Consider the following 18862-nt stretch of genomic DNA (forward strand, 5'->3'; position numbering starts at 1 on the left):
TGCAAAACTCATCTAGTATAAAATACATTGTTTTGTCTTTGTGTTTGTTCTGAAGAGAAGAAAGCTCTTAAAAAACCTTGTAAAGCCAATTACGCTCTATCAAAATGAATTAGAGGAGTTGTTTATAGAATACCTACCGTGAGAATCTGGCTCGGCTTGACAAACTGTATTTTTATTATTATTATTTATTTGCTTTGCTGCTTGGTCTGTAGCTGCACAGTGATATTGCAATGAAGAGAAAATGCTGACAGGTCATGTTCCGCTTCTATTGGCAGTGCTACTGCTTTATATTTAAATGACAAACATCCTGGCAAAGCTCAGTAACTTTTACTTTACGTTTCCTTTTTTTCAGGCATTGTTTTATACTTCTTTAGAGCAGCCTTATTAACCTCCAAATTTCTCCAGTGGCATTGAAATGATCAAATGGCTTCTTAGGGTAAGTACTGCAAAGCTGTCCTATTTCACCATCACAAACACTTCATGGAATTTCTTAAGGGAAGTAAAGTAGGTTTCAGAACATTTCTCTTTGTGTTTGAAAGAATGTGACATGCCATTATTTTCCATTTTCAAAATTTGCTTTCCTGCTGTAACAAAGTATTCCAAAATCCCATATTTTTAACGTTTGCTGTGCTAACTAGTGCTGAAGTGGAACTGTCTTAATCACTATTATTTATGAAATTTCAAAACCTTAAATACTTTGAAGACCATGGAAGAAGGTACTTTTATGTATTTTTCTTTATTCTATAAGGAAATAGGCGAATATTGATTACATTAAATGAACAGCTTTGTAATGTTCATGTACCCATTCTCCTCCTGACCTGCGTGATGAAGGGCCCATTGGCTCCCTGCCACCGTGGTGCAGCTCTTCCTGCTCTGCTGCTCAGACCAGTCATTATTTCTCACAGTCCTCCCTTACTAACGTTAGTAACGCAAAAACCGAGGACTATGACTAATTCCCATGGACTTTTGATAATATCTGACTCCTGTGTGGCCCAATTGCTTTGGAAAAACAGGCTCCAGTTGCGATTGCACTGCTCAGCAGACTACAAGACTGAGACCCCCAGGGACGGTAGCGATGGAAAACGATACAGCAGCCAGCAGCTACATGTTGCAAGAGCTGCAGAACTGCTGGTGGGACAGTCCTGAACAGTAATATTTGGTACGCACTTTCCTCCTGACTTTCAACCACACTTATTGGAAATGCAGCTCTGGTAGAAGAGGAGAGTGGCAAAAGTGAGCTGATTGGGAAATGCCAGAGCCAGAAGTTGTATTCTGCAGTGATGGGATCCACTATGCTGCAGACACTGGTCACCTCATCCACCTCACCAGAGGTGACCTAGTAACATTTCTAGCATTATACACGAGTTTCAAACCCATACGACCACCAGAAAGCACAAGTTCTTACTTTGAGGGGAATTTAAAAAAACGTAAAGAAGTAGCCGTTTGTATTTTTTTGTTGGTGGTGGTTTGTTTTTTTTCCCCCGTAAGGAATAAATTGAGAAAGTTTCCCATCCAATGAGAAAGTCAAATTTAATTTTAAAATTATCAAGACAAGGGTTCTGAAGCAAGTGAGCTGGCAAGAAATAATATTTTTCTGGGGAACTTTGCTCAGCATTCATTGAGTGGTGGACAAACGTGATGCATTCATGCAAGAGCTCTCATTGTGCTACTGAATGAGTGTTTCTGCCTGGAAAACCCTTGGACTCTGACTGCTCTCTTCTTCTTCTCCTTTCTTCACACTCTTCACTTACTCTTAATATCCCAGGAACTTTGCAGCCCCAGCATGACCCTCAAAGGGTGCACGCAAAAGAAGAGTGCACAAGAGAAGATGTATGAAATCCCACATGGAGGTAGAACTTTCTGGCAGACAGTATTTCTAACCAAGCCGTCCCATGGTTGCTGCCCATGCAGTAAGCTCTCAGTTGCCCAACTGGGACAGAATGAAAAAAGCCATTGTTCTCAGGTCTACCACTGAGTTCCCAGGGAGATGTCACTGCCAGGCTAACAAGTATTGAAGACTTTCTCGCTTGTAACCAGGACCGTGGGACCTGACGACTGTTCTGCTGTAATACTCACATCTATTCAGAGACTGAAATCAGAAAAGCTACTCAAAGGCTCTCCATAATGGCACAATTCTAAAGGCTGCTAAACGGCATGATTTCTGGCACTGAATTACTCTTCCAGGCCCCTGCTCAGTAAAGTATTTCTCACTGAATTAAGGGGAATTTAAGTACGTGCTTATGCATTTGGATGAACACAGAAAGACTGTTGAATCAAAGGAGCTGCTGAGAGCAGAGTAAAAGCACTTAAAAATCATGTGGGGTTTTTATTTTCCTAAAAGTATCTGTTATTTATTCCCAAGTTCTTATCTTGTTTATAACAAAGAATGAATAAAATTCCTTTCCCAAGGCTGGATAGTCCCAGACCATATCCACACCAACCAGGGACAAAAATAAGCTTGATTTTAGGCAGATTAAATAAGCAAATGCTTCCTAGTCTCTTGACTTCTTTCTCTCCCTTTTGTCTTTTGGATTCCTCTGTACACACTAAACCTAAGGTTTTATGGCATTATTCAAAGTCTGCTGAACTTGATGGAACTTTTTCTGTTGGCTTGAATGGGTTTTGGAACAGACCTGTAGGCAGAGTAGGACAACATCTTTTAAGGTTTCTCACCCACTGTCTAGAGAAAGGAACACTGCTGTTAACAGTTAAAACACCGGTCAGTACACAGTCCCTAGAAATTGTCAATATTCACTCTACTTTGTTACTTAATTTAAAATTACCCTGTTTTCCTCTCTGAGCTTTCTTTAGGAACATAAAATCTGTAAAGGCTGAATAGGTTTCTGGTTTCTAGCTCATTTTATATACAACCTTCAAACCATAATTGCTTCCGAAAGACGTCACACACAAAGGTAAGTATACAAACAGTAATTTCCAAACATTATAATAAACCATCTTTAAGATGAACATGCCCCAGATCAGAGTCCCCACGTGGTTGTAATAAGGATGTTTGGATAAGGAAGGCACAAGCTGGGGGTGGTGAGGGCTGCACAGTCACACAGAGATGCAGCACCGAGCACTGTCAGCGCAGTGCCCTGGCCTCCTCCCCGGTAAACCCAGCTGAATAATTACATGGCTTTGGTGAGACAGAGGAATGCAAAATGCCCTTACGCCCTTCTATTTCAGCTAATGAAGTTCACATGAACAAGCTAGAACATTTTTGCCACCAATGCCCCGATGCAGCTGTCGCCGCTGCCACGAGGGTCCCTGCCAGAGGGGATTTTCACAGTGAGCCAGGCTTTAAGTCTCTGTGCCATCCAAGTCCCACTAATAAACACATCTCACTGTTTGACTACTTTTCCAGACCCGTATGTGCTACCTACAGAAACACTTGGCCTCTACCAGGTTGTCCTGGTATCACATGAAACCGAGGCAATGAGCAGTCTGAGCTCTGGTCCCCATCCCCATACTAAAAGCAGAGGGGTACAGGTGGTTCCGATTCAGGTATATATTATCGTAGTACTAGATACACACTTTGAAATCTCAAAGCAGATTGTGACTTGTCATCTATAACTAAAATATTTCAATACACAGACACACAATGTGCTTTTGCAAAATGACAGAAAAAACTGTTCTTTTCATGGCACCTCAAATGCAAACATGACTGCATTTTGCTTTCCAATAGCTACTGCTCTAAGAGAAATTGCCATCAGGTAAATGAATTTGCTACCCATATTTAGGCATTGTAAATAAAAGAAGGCAGACCAATCTGCATACACTTTTTCTTCTGTTTTTTTCTTTTTTTTTTTTGTTTGCATGCTTAGTACAGAACTAGTAGGTTTAAAATCTCACTGAACATTCTATGTGAATTAACCAGATTGTAGAGTAATGTGGAAAGGAAAATAATGAAAAGTACAGCTTTTCATTTAAACATATGCAGCTCTTTTCATGCAGGGTTTTCCTTTAGTTGCTTTTTTTATCCTTTTTTTTAATTACACTTTGCATTAATGAACATAGCCAGTGTAAACACAGTTTGTAACACTTATAAAACAGTGCAAATTCTGTAAATTTCTGGGAGGAGGTTGGAATACATATATTTATAATGGAGGTAAAATCACTTACTTTCTCAGTATAAAAATACGTATATTAAACACCTATATGTTTGAAACTTCACAAAAGAGCAAGTTATAGTACTACACTGTGTAATAAATTAATATCGTCTCTAGATTTCCATTTTCAGCATTAGTGTCAAATGCATAATAATACTAGGAAATAAAAACAAGAGAAACATATTATTTAGAATTTCATGAAAATTTTACAGATAGTAACTGGTGTAAGAGGGCACAGAATAAAGAACTGGGGAAAGAAGTAATGGAAAAATACTGACCTCTATGAATTATTGCAGATTTGAGATATTTCTCATGGCCTTTGGGCCAGTTTTGGATACTTTTAAGTCTTAGGTCAGTGTTTATTTCCATTTGACTGTAGGGTACAATTTAGGAACCACTGCGAAATGTCAAGGATTTACTGAACTTGTTTGCTGATGAAACCACAGGCAGCTGAGTGCAGAGTGCTAACTTTTATTCATGCAATCAAAGAGAACAATTCTAAAAACATACTGAAATACAAGCAAGTTTGCCTGCCATAAAAATATTTTTGGGAACTTGCTCTCAATGTTATTGAGACAAAGCTCTGATGTCTACTCTGTTTTCATTAAAGCTGTGCCAAAACCTGCAAAACTGGCTTTGGCGGTCATTATTTAGGGCTTTTTCCTTGAATGCTGTTGTGTCCTATGTTCGATTTTGAACACCTTAATCAACCGAGTATGGAAATCTCTGTAACACCACTGGTCTAAAGAAACTCAACTCGCGGAGCAGTAACGCCTGATGCTGAGTACCTGTATAGCATCTCTCATCCGCAAGCGACAAGATTGCTTTGCATGAAAGATAGATGACTATTTGAATGATGGGATCATTCATGTTAGAAATGCAACATCTTACCAGGGGCTTAAAAAATCACTTCTCACCAGCTTCAGCCATATTTAAAAGGTACATAAATTGACCGGTAGATAAACAGAGAGAACTGTCTCAGGTGATTATCACTGCAATTGAAGTCAGACTACTAGTAAACCTCAATAATTTAGCACTTCACCTCTGACTATTGCTGTAGTAAATATTTTCTATTGCTGATGTCCTCACCAAAAGCTTAACTTCAAATTGTAACTACTGATTTTGGAAAAAAAATGCTATGTAAAATTACACTGAATTAACTACAAACCTTAAAAGAGCTCCAGAGATCTTAAGAAATTTCAAATTAATGAATTGACTGATAAATTTATACTTAAACAGTTTTAAAAAAAGTCATTAGAAATCTGAAAAAAAAGTAGAATAATCTATAATTGACAGAAAAAGTGTTTAAAATCCTCCTAAACATCTTCTGATGCTCTAGAAAGTTGTTTAATAAAACCACATTCCTAACCATTGACTAGGAATAAAACATGCCTCAATAATAAAATGAAGAGATGCTGATGTGAGCAGGTGATTTATTCTTCAGCAACTGTTACTATGCATTTTATTGATAAAGCTTCATCTGCGTTGTTTCAGCTGATCATCTTCTAAAATGTATTTGCAAGAAAATGTTACCAGGAAGGTTTCCTCCTCTTTACTTTTGAGAATGATTCACTCCTTGTGGTCTGTGCAGGAGATAATAATTTTCATAGCATGATTAGAATTTCAAACTGCACCGAAGTCTATATGAAAAACCCAACAACTTCCATGTATTTAAAATACCATTACTTAAATGTGTATGGATGGTGGAGGTCATATACAGTGACCTTTTATCCATCCCAGATTGTAAACCTATTGTAAAATGGTGGGATGTGTTTTTTTCTGTCCCCCCCTCCTTTTTAAAGAAGCAATAAAACTGTACATTAAAAGACAGAAAGGACATTACTGAGTTACAAAAGAATGCCCCCTTTGTCAATAATTTGTAAATGTAAACAAAAAAGTTCAAGTAGAAAAGCAAACAAGTGTGCCGCTGCTTCAAATAGGTTTTCTCACCCCATGGGGTTAGGGCAAAGTTCTTTAAAAACATGTCTTCATGTTGGTCATGAAGCATCTCAAAAGCGTCCTTATCTTCACTACCAAATATCACTGGTGAAGCTAAGCTCCTTTGCTGATAAAGGTAGCAATGGGTTGTTCCTGTGAAACTCTTGGGGATCCTTCACAGTATTGTTAAGAGGTAGCTGTCCATTTAGCAGTGTCAAAGGGATGTTACAGCACGTGTGATGGTTGCTTATGGAAGCTATTGGCAATGTTGCTGCTGATACATCATATTCATATCCTCTACAATAATGTCTCATTTGCACAGCGTCTGCTTGATGGTAATCAGTTAAATCAGCCTGTGATTCTACCAATGTGGCAGAAGTGCCTGTGACGGCAAGAGAGGGTACAGTCTGGAGGTCTCCAAAAAGGCCCTGCTCTGCAGAATCCAGGACCTGATGCCGAGACAACACTTCCTTTTTCTTCCCTGGCATTTCAAAGACTAGGCGCTTCCAAAACTTAGAATTCAGTTTGCTGCTTTTTGGTCCTTTCCACTTGACCACTGAGAGGAGTTTGATGGTGTGCTTTAAAGATTCCACTTCGTGATAGTTCACTTTCCCTTTTAATTCAGTGCACTCAATCAAAATAACTTTGATTTCTCCACTGACTAGCATGTTATGGAGTCTGTTTTCCATCTCAAAAATACTCCATCCTCTCCTGAGAACATAGTCTGGAGTTAACACGATAATGAGTCTTCTGCTTTGTTCAACACATCTTGTGAGATCTTCAATGTAGGCTACAAATCATAGAAAGAGAGAAAGAGTAAAGACGTCTATTGTATCAAAACATCAGGCTTGTAAACAAGTATAATAAAATCCTACAGCTTACTGACTCACACCATTTAAGACAAGGGCCATTTCACAATATACTCTGCCAAAAACAGGAATGTGTATCACATCTTTCTATTTATGGAGTACATATAGAAAACCCCTTAATAGCACCCTCCATCCTTTACTGGTTTTCCCTGTTCATCTCAACAAAACAACATTTAGATAATATCCTCGCTGTATAGACGCATTAGTAACTAAAAAAACACAGTTCACTTACTGACAAAATATAGGTCAAGATCAATGTAATGTTTGTGTAAATTTTTAACATTAATGCTGGTTAGGATTAACGTAGCATTGAGGGGAGCACACTCCGGGAAGCAGCTCTGGTGTTTCAGATGCCGGGATGTGAGGGTACTGCAGGGTGTATGAACTCAAGAGCTCAAAAAGAAATCAGCCCTCATCACATGCAGATGTTGTGCTGTTGCATAGAAGCACCATGGTAGCTCTTTCTCCTTTAGGTACTGACCACAAAAGCTCAATAACATGCTTTGTGGCCCAATGGTCTGTTTTAATATCACAAACCTGTGCTTCTATGTACCCCAAGGTATTAACAGAAACTTCACGAGTGACAGGAACAAATGGAAAATTTAAACATATTGGAGGTGTTTATTTCTTGAGACATCAGTGACAAAAAAACCCAGTATTGTTCATTTATTCATGCACGCCAAGTAGTTGCAAATGATCAGTGTAAGCAGAAACGCCAGCCCCATCATTAGGTCCATGATGTCAACTTACTGAACTACAAAGTATTCTTGAAGTTGGACTGGGATCCCTGAGTTTCACTTGCCCCAGGGATGGTAGGGAAAAGAAGCCAATTATAATGGTCTGACATGGAACTCGATGGGAAAGAGATCTACTTACAGACCTGATCTAAAACCCATTCAAATGTAAAGACTTCAACAAATTTAATGGGTTTCGGGTCAAGACTAGAGAAATTAAATCACTTGGAAAAAACCCACTAAGGTCAGAAGAGTGTTCACTGTGTGCACAGCATTGTGACTGCAAGCTTAGAGACAGGAGATATATATATGTATATATATTTTAAATTCCATGAAACTCTTGACCATGCTACTCAGAATGTGCCATCCGACAACAGAGGAGAAGCATGTGTTATAAATGAAGACTTGGACACAAGAGCTGCACAGAACAGATCTTTACTCAGCACAGGGCAGGATCTCTCTTACACACTCTGCCCTCTAGCAGGAACATGGATTACAAATAACATCATTAATCAACATCTGTTACTGCAAGACTCGTTTTTATAGTCCCAAGCACCATGCCACAGCATGCTTATTCACACCACTTCCAGTGGTAAATAGCTACAAATAGGCCAACAGGAACATTCTAAAATAGCTTATTTTCATAAGACTGAAGGCATAGTTAGCATCAAATCTGCCTTTACCAATGTTTTATTTCACCACTTAGCAGCAAGAAGAATTTCTTTCACAAATGGAAAAAAGAGGCAATTGCAAACATCCCACAGACACACAAAAATTTAAGACATACACATAACATTACAAATGTCTATGCAACAATCCTGACTTTTAGTTAATGTTTTATGACTTTTTAATCATGCAGCATTTACAGTTTGGGTTTCTTCTCCTTAAAATATTTTATAAGGGAACCCCCCACATCGCTCTGCGTAAAATAGTTACTCATTAATGAAAAAATTTCAACATTAAATCCATAGGAGAGGCAGCGGAGAGGGGAGAGAACCAGCAACAATGAGAAAATGATAAGCAGAACTGGTGAAACAAAACTTAAGGAAAGGTAGAAATGTTCAATACAATGGAAAGAGATTATCCCAATGTATCAACAGCTCAGACTCTTCATTTTCTTCCTTTCTTTCTGCTCCCAAAAAGAAAGAATTTAGGTGGGAAGCTTCATCATTAGAGGTTGAATCTGCAAGATACAGTAAAACAACAAACTATCATGCATCTTTCCTGAGACATATCCATCCCTCCTTCAAACAACTCAGAACACTGTAATGTACAAGACAGTTCTCTGTAGGACACAATACCGGTCAGTACCACACATCCAGGTCAGTGCTGAGCAGAGCCATGTGTATCCTATATACATCCAATTAAAAAAAAACAAACCAAAAAAACCCAAGCCAACACCACATAAAAAATCACTCCACTTTCATCTCATCAAATATCCAGCGGCAATAATTTCAATAGCAACAACCCAGTATTATACCATCTCAATCAAAAACTCACCAGACTTCGCTTTAGTCAAACAGGGAATGAGGTGGTAAGAAGACAGGAAAAATTCCCTATTTTCTCAGATGAATACTTCTCCCCTCTGTGCCTCTCCCGTACTTCGGCATGTCTACCTTACTTATTGGATATTGCAACAAGTTAGAGCTCTTCCTACAGACAACTACACAGACACCTTGACAAATGACCACTAGGTCATCCTTCCAATTCCAAGTTTGCAGCTGGTTTACTGATAGACATGGGCCGAGGGCCTTGGTCCGCTGAGGATAAAATACACTGTATCATAGGAAATTGGAAACCCAAATGAAAAGGCAAGTGCTGCCTGGTCCAGAAGTACTTACTAGTCCCCAAAACTTTAGCTTGGGACTACTAGTACTACAGGTAGGTGACAACTCCCCTGGAGCACATGGTTCCATTGGGTGCGCTCTGTAATATGTTCAATGTGTACTTAAACATTTCTGCAAGGAAAAGCATTGGGGGAGGACTTATTCCTGACTGTGAAAATCCAAGCTTTACTTTCTCCAGTGGTATCAGACTGACTGCATAAACCTGTGCCTTGCTAAATCACCCACCCTCGTTTCACTTCGGAATTTGAGATGGTTCAAAATGCAGGTTGAATTGTCTCCTTTAAGTGTGCAGTCCATTAGAAGGTATTAAAACCAAGCAATCCGTATTGCAAGGTAGGATGGAGAAAGGGTTGGTTTTACATTTCCGGTGACCTAAAAAGTAATTGTCAAGCAATGGCTCTGTGTCACTTTCAAGAAATAAACTGAGCAGGGCTTTCAGGAATACCACCAGCTAGGATCAAGTATAAGATTCCAGACCAACATATTTCTATCAGATAAATATCATTTTGCTGACGCTTTACTTTCGCTGCAGGAGGTCTCAACTTCAATGATATTTCATTGTAATGGGAGAAAAAAAAATCGTCTTGACAAAACCAATATGGAATTATTAATTTTGAATTCCCAAAGATTGTATTTTATTATAAACTAGAATGTCAAAATAAAGTCAGCATTAGAATTAACCTACTTGATTTGATTGAAAAAAAATCTTAAATTTTGACTCTTTTTTCCCCCTGCTTGAAAGATCATTTTGCAATATTGCATTATACCTCTTTTCAAAATGTTAGCATTTCAAATAGGTCACAAAAATAAGAATTATGAGTAACTCTGTCAGTAACTTACTTGCATAATGTCCAATGCGATGCCCAAGGAGGTACAGACAGCAAGAACTTTTAGACTCATAAACAAACAGGTTTTGCATGATTGCCCTTTAGTAATGAAGACAGATCACCTGACAGCAAATATGTGCAAACCAAACACTGCCAACGATGCTGAACTGTAGTTTGAAGTACTGAAGAAGTCCAAGACATGCATTCCATTTGCAATTATATCATGCATAACTGCCTACTGAATCTTGAATGAGCTACACTAACCACGGGCTGGAAGAAAACCCAGACAACCTAACATGCAAACAGACTAAGAGCGAGGAAATTAATGAACACCATGGACATAGAGTTGCTTACACAAAGAAATTACTTACTAACCAGATTCAGATGATTTGCAGAAGTAGCAGAGGGAGAGCGAAAGAACACCAGAAATCAAGTGAAGTCCTACAGATATTTTTGGGAAGCATGGCGTGCAGGACCACAGGAACCAACCTCATACCGGCTGGTTCCTGGCACTCCGAAAATACCAGCCTTTTGGCATTAGGCAATGTGACTTTCACTTGAGAAAGTCATATAGAGAAGAATAAGTCAGTTCTGGTTTCCTAACTGAATAGTTCCCAAACCCTAACTCTGATTACTTTATTATAATAGATATGATTGCATGTCTTGCTTTTCTTGTTTATTAAATACTTATTGCTTCTGTTCAGTCAGAACAGCAACGCAGATGGAAGTGCAGAAATACTGAGCGGAGTGATGGCCCCACCCCAGAGAAATCCCAATTCCAGTATAAACTAAGGGATGGCTGTTAAGGTCAACATAAAGAAACAAATAACGCAGATCAGCATGACGCACTGCCCTTTCAGCATACCACTCTCTTAGCCATTGTCAGACTTTCTGTAATTGACACAGTAAAGGAATAAGGGATTATGGAGAAGGAAAAGATGGTGGCTCTGGGGATGCCTCTTTGCAGACTAGAGGGTCTGAAGTGGGTGATAATGGCGAAATTGTTTTGGCAATACATGTTGGAATCAGAATACTGCATATTTAGAATCAAAGATTCATAGGCTTACACAGGTTAGAAGGGAACTCTGGAGGTCTCCAGGTCAATATCCTGCCCAAAGCAGGACCAGCTATGATTGTTCAGGGCCTTGTCCTGGACAGTTTTGAAGACCTCCAAGGCTGGAGGTTTCTTCTCAGTGTCTTTGGGTCCTGTTCCAGTGTCTAACCACCATCACAGTGAGGAAAATTTTGCCAAATGTTTAAATGGAATTTTCAGTGTTGTAACTCATTCCTGTGGCCTCTTGTTCAACAGCTGTGCGCCTGTGAGAAGAGTTTTTCTCCACCTTTGTGCTTTCCACTGAAAAGACAACAATAAGATTCCTCCTTGGCTTTGTCTTTGTTGGCCTTTTCCTCAAGAAACACAGTTATTTTGGGCTGTCCTCACGTACTGCGTGCTCCAGCTCCCTGACCACCTCAGGGGCTTTCAGTGGACTGTTATAGGATAGCCAGCCTTTCTGGCTTTGGTTCACACCTCTTCCACTTTCAACTGTCATTCCTCTGTAACCCTGCTATCCCTGCCCATACTTCGTATTAAATTTAAGGTTCATACAGAGTAGACAACCAGGGATTTCTGAAAAGAGTGTTGTTGGAGCTGGGTACTCTGTTCCCATTCCACATAAATAGTGTCCCATATCTAATTAAGGCTCCTTGGGACCCCTGGGCACACAGTCCAACTGGGATTTCTTCCTCCAGTAACCAAGGAAGCTGGAATTCACCACGTTAAAACTACATAGATGGGCAGACAAAACTACAAAGTGCCAGAACTGCAGTATTGACTGTCAGGTGCTTTATATCACATGCCTTAGATGCTCTCCTGTTGTGCTGACAACCTCTCATTTTTTGGGTAAAAGCAAAGATTTTTATTCCATCACTCCTATTCTTTTCAGTGTCTGATTGCTATACCATGGGTTGAGCTGGAGTGAATTGCTGGTGTTTTTTCAATTCTGTCAAGATCAAATGCACTATGCTTAGAGAGTAACTAGATGATGCTCTAATACGTTTGCATTGCTGGTATTAAAAATCCAACTTGACAGTTTTGACCTCTTCACTTCTACAGTTTAAAATAATTTGCAGAAACCGTGTGAGAAAAATACCTTCCTCTGAAGTAGTCCTAATTTTAGAAGAGTCAAATGCAAATAGATCCTTCTCTCTGTAGACACGCCATTCTTAGCAAGACAGAAAATGGCTCAGGTGAAAACATAATTATTCCTATTTTCCCTCCACTTCCCCCAACTGTTCAATCTCCTCAGGTCTCCTAACACGAAATTAAAAAGCTGAACAGGCCGGAGAGTGCAGCAATGGGAAAGGGGTTGTTGAAAAGCCCTGAAAACTATTAGGGTGGAAAAAATGGATAACTGCTCAGAAACTTTAGTAACAACTGCAACTGTATCTTGAGGATCACAGTCTCCTTATACAGGCTAACATGTTCAATTAATGCCTCAGTTACTTAGGCAGAAAGGTGTACGTGGTGTCAGCTTTGACAGATTGAAGGATGCTCACTCTGTTAAGACCAAAGGATACTCTTTAAGAAAGAATAGCTGTAACTTCCTGTAATGTGCAACTCAAATCCTGGGTTACAAACTTGGTCTCGCTGCTTACACAGCACACCGCATGTCGTGTCTCCCCATCATGCCACCCCTCCCATCTTCCAGCCTACATGGACATGTGGGCTTCTGCATGAGCGAGAGCAGAAAAGCAGCAGCTGCTCGAGCCCCTTTTGCACCTCGCCTCTTTGGAGAGGTGAGTCCATCTGTGCTGCTCTCAGGCAGGACCAAGAGTCATCGCAAAGGTTCTTGCAGGTCACCACATGGTGAGCATCATAGAGGCCCTTGGCATCCTTCACAGTGGTTCCCTCACTAGGACAAAACACTCCACTGGGAAAACACTTATATCCCGGCAGGCACAAAACCCAACATGTAGTGTAAAATGTGACTCAGCCCCATCTGACCTGAACTCTGGATGTTAGGGATCTGCTTCTCAACAGTGAACAGGTGCCCTCAGTTCCCACAACCATCACCTCTGTCCTCCTAAGGACAGCTCCACGGGCATCCCTGAAATAGATGGTCCTCTGTGCAGAGCTTAGGTATGCAGTGCTAAGCATCTCACTGCTGGGTGTGCACATCACAGCTAAGGCACATCTGGTTGTAATCTCTCCTTCAGCTGCACAGAACCTATCACAGCATTTCTCCAAGGGTTAGAGATGATCGAGCTCAATAAAAACATAATCAAACTTGTTCCTGATTTTTTCTGAAGTCAGCTTTTCAGTTTGTTCAGAGAAGTGTGCAAGAAAGTTAATGAAATACGATTTAATAAATCTATTTTTTGCTTGCGCGCAAATCCAAGTAGCAGCTGTATGTATTGCTTCATGCCAGCAAGCAAGCGCAAGAATGCACACCCTCCTGTGGCAGCACCTTAAAATTGCAGAGATTACATGAAACAACCAGCCTTACAAAACACACCCTATTTGCTGTACGAGTGGAATGACACACATTTAAGTACACAAGATAAAAAAAAAAAAAGATATCAGAATGAAGAGTGGGAAAGCATCACATTACGCTGAAAGTCATTTACACCAAAAGATGAGGAAATGCAATACATGGGAGAAGAGATATTTCCTAAAAAAAACCAAAATATAAACCTGTGACCAATCCCTCGTTTTTCGATAGAAATCTACCATGAACAGCTATATATTTTGTCATACCTGCCACTTTTTGATACGCTCATTCTACAATACATTTTTATTTTAAGTTTCTAGCTGGTCCATACCCCATCACACTGCCTGCTCTCTGCACTAAGCACTGCAAGTCCTTCCAACATGGTGAACGTTAGGCAGAACACAGCCACATTCCACTTCTCCAGCGCACACAGAAAACGTACAAATACAGGAGTCTGAGTCTTCTCTCCTTGCCCATCACCTTGCCCTCTCAAGATGAAGTGCCTTCCCCCTTATCTTTTTCAAAGCTAAAGCACAAGACTCATTAATTTTAGTTCCACACGTTATTCTGCATTGTCATTATGTCTGATTAAACATTCTTGAAGATCCATGTGTTAGAATCAGGCCCTTTCATAGTACTGAAGAGGTGAGTTTGAGAGGAAAAAAGGAGGTTTTAAATCTGTGAATGTTCATAAATGAGAACTGACATTTTCAGGTACCCTACATTTTCAGGAGAGGTTTAATGAATACCCAAAGTGATGACAAGTATTTGCTCAGTGTCTGACCGACAAAAATAGACAAAAATAAAATACCATGCTGGCTGGTACAGCAACTGGAAAGAAGAATCTCACTTCAGATTAATCTGTGCTTCAGTATAGTTATCATTGAAGGGCTACCTTTGAACTCTTTAATTTGCTTGTATAATTGTTCTGTATGACTCTGCTCTATTGTTGGCAATGAAACAACTCTTTACAACAGTTCTGTGATTTTTAACACAAAAAAAAGACAAATTTTCTCTTAAGACCGTCTAAAAATTCACTACTGCTTGCTTGTGCTGTCAAAAATAAGAGAGCTATGAGCCAAGTCCCCTTTCTGGAATACATCACTACAGGAGCAAAACTCACAGCTTGCAGGGGCAGCGCAAAGGGAATAAGGGAAGCAGCTCTAACCTAGGACTTGCAAACAGACATGATAAGTCCAAGCCGCACAGAACTTTGCATGATCCCTGACTAGGCTCTGACTCCTCTTTCCTAACAGCACAGGGAACTCTGTTTCCAGCTCCCTCAAATGTCAGAGAAGAAGTGGGCTCGAGCTTCAGGGTAGCCACCAGGGTTTGGCAGCAGCAAGGGAGCAGTTTCAAGCCTTACGACAAGCAGGTCGCTAATGCAGCCATGGTCTAGATGTTTCATGCTGTTTCACAAGGGCATCATATAAATGTGATATTAAAGCAAATATACTGTGCATTAAAAATTCATCAACACGATGCATATGATTCATGGTCTTTTTTGACTTGTCCACAAATGAATCCAGAAGAGATAACTATAACTATAAGTTATAAGCCATAACTATAGTTGGGAAGGCACTAACTGTTGATACACACATCCAAACATGCCGCTGAGACTTCAGACATGGCGGCAAAACCAATTTGAAACAGACAACTGCATTTCACTGTCAGCACGGAAAATGGCATCGGATCACTGGGCTGTACATAGTTCTCTGAAGAATTAGCATTACTTACACAATACTAGTTACTCACACAATACCAACACTCCTCAGAAATGCAGCACTTGATCAAAACTCTATTGGAAAAAACTGGACCTATACCATTGAGTGGGAAACTACTGTAGCTGTTTATTAGTGTTCAAAGTTAGGAAAAAAAAACCCAAAAAACAATGGGAAAGATCATGTTTACTTGCAAATCTGCTGTAGACAAACAAAAAAGTGCTGGAAAAAATAATAATCCCATTTCCAATGCCAGACTACAAAATCTTTTTTGGAAGTTTCCTGCTTAGGTACCTGTGTCTGATGTAGAGGTTTTGGACTAGAGTATTGCTCGCAGCACTGCAGCCTTCCCTGTAGGAAGGTCCAGCTCCTGCCTTCGCTGGAATTAATGTCAAGTCCCTCTGATTTCAGTGGTGCAGGGACAAGCTCTAACCTAGAGCTGAAATTTGCAGTACTGAGGATATTTTTCCGATCCTTACAATCGCTTCATAAAGACAGGATTCTCACACGCAGTACTTGTTGCACAGACCAGGCCTTCATGACACATCAGAGAGAATTAAAACTTGAAGGTTTTTAATACTTACTTCCACTAGGGATCAGGTCCCTATCCGGAATGAAGAGCTTATATCCATAGTGCTTTTCTAGAACATCTGGCAGAATTTCGAGTGCAAACTGCTCCTCTTCATTATTTTCACAGTCTAATGCATCAGGATCCACTTTGGTGTATGAAAGATACGCATCATATTCCTTGTTGTCTGTAAGAAAACAAACTCACGTTCAGCTTGCTGTTTGCAAAAGCACTATAAAGAATACAGGAACATACTAGGAAATCATATTATTCCTTGAAAGGATCAAGCGTTTCCCAACAAAACTGGGGCTTTTCATAGGAACATATAATCTGACTTCCACAGAGCAATTGTTTAGATCCAGAAAAAGGACGTCCTTTCAGTTTTCTTCTGCTCGGTGAGCTAGGTAGTAACTGCTTCACGTGGTCAGCGTATGCATTTCACATATAAAAAGATCAGGGGCAAAGTTTTGATACCAATAATGAAGCTGGAACTTTTTATTTTAATCCTTTATATATTGCTATTGGAAATCTTTCAACTCCTGTGCCTCCAGAGTGCTATGATTATGTGAAATTTTTGAGCTTGAAAAGTTTTTGAGCCTGGAAAGTTTGGAAAGTTTTGAACAAGGAAAGATTCCTTGCACAAGTAACTGTGAGAAAATTAATTTTAGTTAAATCATAATCATGACTTAACTCAAATTAATAGCAATTATGCAGAAAACAAAGACAAATGCAAACAGTTCACTATCAAGCTTGGGGTCCATGCTGGGATCAGACTCTACTAGTGACATTTTCTTTGCTATTCCTCTGCAGTAATGGCAAATAGTATATTGAAAAAGTCAGCCTTCAGCAATTCAGTCTCCAGGGAAGAGCACAGCTGTCATTATTTACAGAAAATGAAAATCAAATACTTAATGTTGTGAAGACAAAACTGCATGAATGGAGGATTGCTGAGTACCAATTAGCTGTAAAGAATAGCGCACACAAAAGATAATTAAAGCAGTTAAAAAGCATCAATATATACTGATAAAAAAGAAGAAAAATAGCTAATCATAATACAATATATTCATTGATGACCTTGAAACGCTGGTTACTTTCTTGTAATTCTGCGCACAAAGCCAGACTCATGAGGGTCAGAGCTGGAGACAAAGCATGTGAATAATTATACAGTGGTAAAAAGCAATTTGCCCTGTGTCACCACAGCTGTACGGGAGAATGTCCACCTGGCTGGCCCACATTTCTCTGAAGTCAACAGCATACAAACCCAGCAGTTACTCTTGCAAAGATGACAGAAAACCAAACAGTAATGCAATAAAGGCCAGTTGGCTATGGAGGCCTGTCTGCAACCTGCTGCCCTGTCCATAATGAAGTCTGCCAAAACCTCTAAAGAGAAGTCAGCCACCAAGTGATTGAGGAGGCAAATATCCCTGTGAACATCTGAGAGCTCTGCAAAGGCAGCAAAGCAAACCTCAGAGCCCTGATGTGCCTGCGTAGAAAGCAGCGTGAAAGCTGTGCACTTGCACAAAGGCAGACATGGATTATGTGCAAGCATGAGCTTCCTGCCCCTTCCAGCAATGTGGGCATGACAACTGCCCTCTCCGGTCACCTCTGTTCACAACGCAACCAAGACATAGACAGGACCGGTTCCCCCAGGCTCCTGTGAGTCCATAGGCTTGTGTTACATCTCTGAGCTCTTGACTCTCTCTTCACAAGCTTCACTTTTGCAGGACATAGCAGAAGAATCTATCGGTGCTTGCCCACTGCTTGCTCCACGTGCTTCGGATGCAGCACTGTTCGAAGCAATTTCCTAAATGGCTTCCCTTAATCCTCCGTATACTTTCTCTAAAAACAATGCTACACACACCACAGGAAGTGAATGCATCCAACACTGCTTACATAGGATATTTTTAGAAATAGGAATAAAGCAAACTGTTGAGTTCCAAATCTTCCATTTTAAAGAAATACATGTATAAATGGAAAATGACCCTGCAATTCTATCTATACAGCTGACTGCTCATAGAAGCCCTGTATGTTCCCACTATAGCCTACATAAATAGAAAGAAACATTCCAGTATATATGTTGATTTCAATAACATTCTGCCTCCATGTATCATTCTGCAGCATAAAAATAAGGCACAAAGCCGCAATAGTTCTAAAATCATGCACTGGAAAAACAAAAGGTTGTTTTCAGAATTAACATGCACACAAAATCCCCTATGTTCTCACGAGGCTTCCTCAAAACAACTAGAAAATAATAGTGTGTCATAAATTAAAGTGATTGAACTAAGAAAGTAACACGAATAAAAATGCAGCAGCTTCACACAGAAAACATGAGATAAATGAATAAAAGCAATCTGGAGGAATTTGCCCCTTCGGGTCATTTTTTATTGGTGTGAACCAGGGATGTTACATTGGTATAATCCCAAGATGTTAGAGGTAAATTACTTCCAAACCCACATAATCTCACCCTTCACTTTCTCCTAGGTATCAATATAAATATTGTGCAGTATTACATAGCATGCAAAAAGCATAATTTTAGATTTTCCCACTCCCACATGAAGATCCAGCAAGAGAAATGTTCCTGACCTCTGCTCCTGCTATTTATCATTCCATATTCTAAAATTCTCTGGGTGTCATTCCACCTGTTCTCCAAAACTCCTATGAATCTCATTGTAGTGAAACATTTTCACATCGTATGTACCCAATACTAACCAGAAACATTTACACTAGTTTTATGACAGTAATGCTAACTGCAGAAAGT

General features: G+C 39.8%; 1 protein-coding gene across 33 annotated transcripts in view; it reads right to left on the reverse strand.

The window, feature by feature from the left end:
* Positions 1-553: 553 nt before the first annotated feature.
* IL1RAPL2 (interleukin 1 receptor accessory protein like 2) overlaps positions 554-18862 on the reverse strand; it is a 408898-nt gene continuing 390589 nt past the window's right edge. For 29 of the 33 annotated variants that reach the window (XM_054075318.1, XM_054075335.1, XM_054075329.1 and 26 more), the window contains 2 exons: positions 16121-16291; positions 557-6837 (listed from right to left, as the gene is read on the reverse strand). In XM_054075318.1, coding sequence (XP_053931293.1) covers positions 6140-6837; positions 16121-16291 — 869 coding nt within the window. In that variant the 3' untranslated portion in view covers positions 557-6139. Of the gene's footprint in view, positions 6838-16120; positions 16292-18862 lie in introns of all 33 variants that reach the window. The other 4 variants (XM_054075341.1, XM_054075340.1, XM_054075342.1 and 1 more) reach the window with 2 other exon arrangements.

This window comes from Cuculus canorus, chromosome 10 (genome assembly GCF_017976375.1).
Source record: "Cuculus canorus isolate bCucCan1 chromosome 10, bCucCan1.pri, whole genome shotgun sequence".
Lineage (NCBI taxonomy): Eukaryota > Metazoa > Chordata > Aves > Cuculiformes > Cuculidae > Cuculus > Cuculus canorus.